Raw genomic sequence first — 3,098 nt, forward strand, 5'->3', positions numbered from 1 at the left:
CAGTTGATTTTAAAAGCATTCTAACTATTTTAAACCAAATGACATTCTATACCCTTCAATAAGTAAATGAAACAAAAAGAAACATTGTTGCTAGAGAACAACTGCTCTTGGTGGCCAGCAGGCCTCCGGAACCCCAACATGGGGTAGAATGTGAGTGGGTGGGGAGGGTCTCCCGTCCCTCCCCTCCATAGGACCAATTGAGGAGGAGGGTCACATGAAGCGGACGATCTCCTCTCTCATTCCCACATTGGCATCGCACCAAGGTTGTTCGACAGGGGATCCTTCCTCTCCTTGTCCATGAAAGCAATGGCTTTCTAGCCTTTTTTTTTGCTTCATAGGAAGTTCTACGTGCCATTTCTCTTTTCCAATTACATTTAATCTTCAACCACACACTGTGACAGAAGGGAGATAAAAGTATACGATGTAGCATAACTCATATTATTAACTCCGTAAAAGAAATACAAGATAGTATTACTCAGTGTTACTAATCGATTCTTGATATATTGAGAGGAGAGAACATAATTACTAATACAATATCACATAGAAAATGGGCAATTCATTTAACCCAGCCCTTCAAATTAATGATTTTGGACAAGGAATCAAGCGTCGTACATATTTCTTGTGCCTGAGAATGGCAAAGATCACCTGCAAGGAACTCTTCAACCTTGCCACTGACCTCTATCACACTACAACCTGGTTTCTTTTTCAGTCTGGAATCAGCAATGGTTTTTCTGACTTTCTTTGCATCCATTTCCCAGCCAGCCTCCCGATACATATTGTATGAAAGAACACTAGTACCAGAATCAACCACTCCAACATCAATGAGCTTTTTCCAGACTCTGTTCCCAATTTCAACATTCCCGTAAATTCTACATGCACTCTGTAATGCTCCCCAGATGTTGGCATCTCCTCTGCTGAAGCCCCCCATCTTCTCCTCAATAAACCTCTCGGCTTCCTCTAGCATACCCGCTCTAGCCAAAAGGTCAACAACACATGCATAATGCTCAAGCTTTGGTACAAGCCCATAAATAGTATCCATTTGTTCAAACAATTTAAGCCCCTGATCAACCATCTTTGCATGTGTACAAGCTGTAAGGACAGCAACAAATGTTGTATCTGTAGGTTGAGTCCCTGTCGTGGTCATTTCGCTGAATAAATCAAGTGACTTCATTGCATCTCCATTCATTGCGACACCGGAAATCATAGCATTCCATGCTCCTGCATCTTTCTTCGGAATACTATTGAAAACTAACAGTGCTGATTCCACACAACCGCATTTTGAGTACATGTCAACTAATGCGGTAGCCAGAATTGGGTTGGACTCAAGATTATGTTGCTTAGCATAGGAGTGGATCCATAGTCCTTGTGTGACTGCACCAAGATGAGCACAAGCAGTGAGAACGCTAACAAGCACCGACTCATTAGGCTTTATACCCGTTTCTTGCATTTTCTTAAACAAACTAAGCACCTCTTTGAAGTCACTGGCCCGAGAATAAGCAGCCATTATCGCACTCCAAGAAATCACGTTCCTCTCAGGCATTTCTTCAAACAACAATCTTGCATTTGCCACGTCCCCCAATTTCCCATACCCATCAGTCATCGCGGTCCACATAACCACATCCTTCTTCGGAGTTATATCAAACAACAATCTTGCAGTTCCAATGTCTTGAGCTACAGAGTAATACTCAATGAGCGCGCTGACGACAAAAGGGTCATCACTAAAACCGAATGTAACAACATGGGCATGTACTAAACGACCTATTAGCTTCGAATGAGGGACTGAAAATGTACAAGCTTTGATCAACGGTGGAAAGGTGTAGTTATTAGGCACAAGGCCATAATTCAACATGCCAAAATAGCACAAGATGGCGCGTACCGGTGAATGCGATTGAGCATGCCCTCTAATCATAGTATTGTACATGAATATGTTGCGATGACGAAAATGTTCAAAAACCGAGCGAGCATAAGAAAAAAAAGAAGCATCATTAGAGGTTGCGGCGATTGAGAGAAGCGGGGCGATGGCGTACGGGTTTACGGGTAAGTGGGATTTGAGGAGGTGGGCATGGATTTGCTTTAGATGGTTTAGGGTTTTGCATTTCTGGGAGAGGTAAACAAGGGCGTTGTTTTCAACGGTTTTTTGAATCATTTGAAATGGCTGAACATTGTAAGCTGGGACCACTAGCAATGCTCCATCGTTTTTCAAAATGATGAACAATGTGAGGATCGCAGTGAGACTCGAGAGCGAATTCGGTTACATATCGGGTGCATGCTGCTAGAATCCTCAAAAACTTTTGAGCGATAATGCCAACTTTTTTTACACTATTTTCTTTTTAGCTGGCCATTGATGCATGATGTTTTGAATTTTAGATAAGTGTTTCTTCACAAAGATATTAGTATTCTTGATGAAATTTACTGTTCATACTTGAGATATGGGTTATAGAAATGTAAACTAGATCCTATTCTCGGAGGAACCCTCGAGTTCTTGTTAAATATTGTAAGATTATTTTATGAATCCCACTTGAGAGCCTGGAGTTTGTGTAAGAATTGAAGACCCTGAAATTCGTGCAATAATTTGAAGTGATCTTCTTCATTTTCGGATATTTATTTTTCTTAATTTTTTTTTTTTTTTTGCAAGTAACATTACCTATGAGGCTCCGACGATTTGATTCATCATCTTTCAATTTGATAGGAAAATGCTAGTTTGTCCCCCAACGGAAGTATCCTACTTTGCCCACTAATGCAAGAATTTGATAGGAAAGTGCTAGTTTGCCTCTCAATATGCCCCCAAAATTTGAAAGTGTATTTTTTTTTTTTCCTTGAAAGTGTGTTTTTTTTAATATTAAAAAAATACTTTAATCATAAAAAAATTATATAAAAATAAATATATAAACTGATGTGATTTGATGTGGTATGTTATATTATAAACTTATTTTTATTATAAAGCAGATCTAATGAATTTTATGAAATCACGTCAATTTATAAATTTCTTTTGTGTAATCTCTTTTTAAGTTCTCTTTCTTCCCATTCACTCGTTTGCAATCTTAACAATTTTCTTATTTCCAATATCATGGTCACCACGAAAGAGTCCAATGAAAGCA

The 3,098-nt window shown here is 39.2% G+C and overlaps 1 protein-coding gene across 1 annotated transcript; it reads right to left on the bottom strand.

Moving 5' to 3' along the window:
- Positions 1-407: 407 nt before the first annotated feature.
- Positions 408-2,428, bottom strand: LOC122306599 (pentatricopeptide repeat-containing protein At5g66520-like). Its single transcript, XM_043119027.1, has one exon. The coding sequence runs from the start codon at positions 2,144-2,146 to the stop codon at positions 557-559; it is 1,590 nt and encodes a 529-aa protein (XP_042974961.1). The 5' UTR covers positions 2,147-2,428; the 3' UTR covers positions 408-556.
- Between the last annotated feature and the right edge of the window lie 670 nt (positions 2,429-3,098).

The sequence above is a fragment of the Carya illinoinensis genome, chromosome 4 (assembly GCF_018687715.1).
Source record: "Carya illinoinensis cultivar Pawnee chromosome 4, C.illinoinensisPawnee_v1, whole genome shotgun sequence".
NCBI classification, from domain to species: Eukaryota; Viridiplantae; Streptophyta; class Magnoliopsida; order Fagales; family Juglandaceae; genus Carya; species Carya illinoinensis.

Excerpts from the sequence above, each read along its gene's own strand:
- LOC122306599 (XM_043119027.1), bottom strand. The coding sequence starts at position 2,146 with ATGATTCAAAAAACCGTTGAAAACAACGCCCTTGTTTACCTCTCCCAG.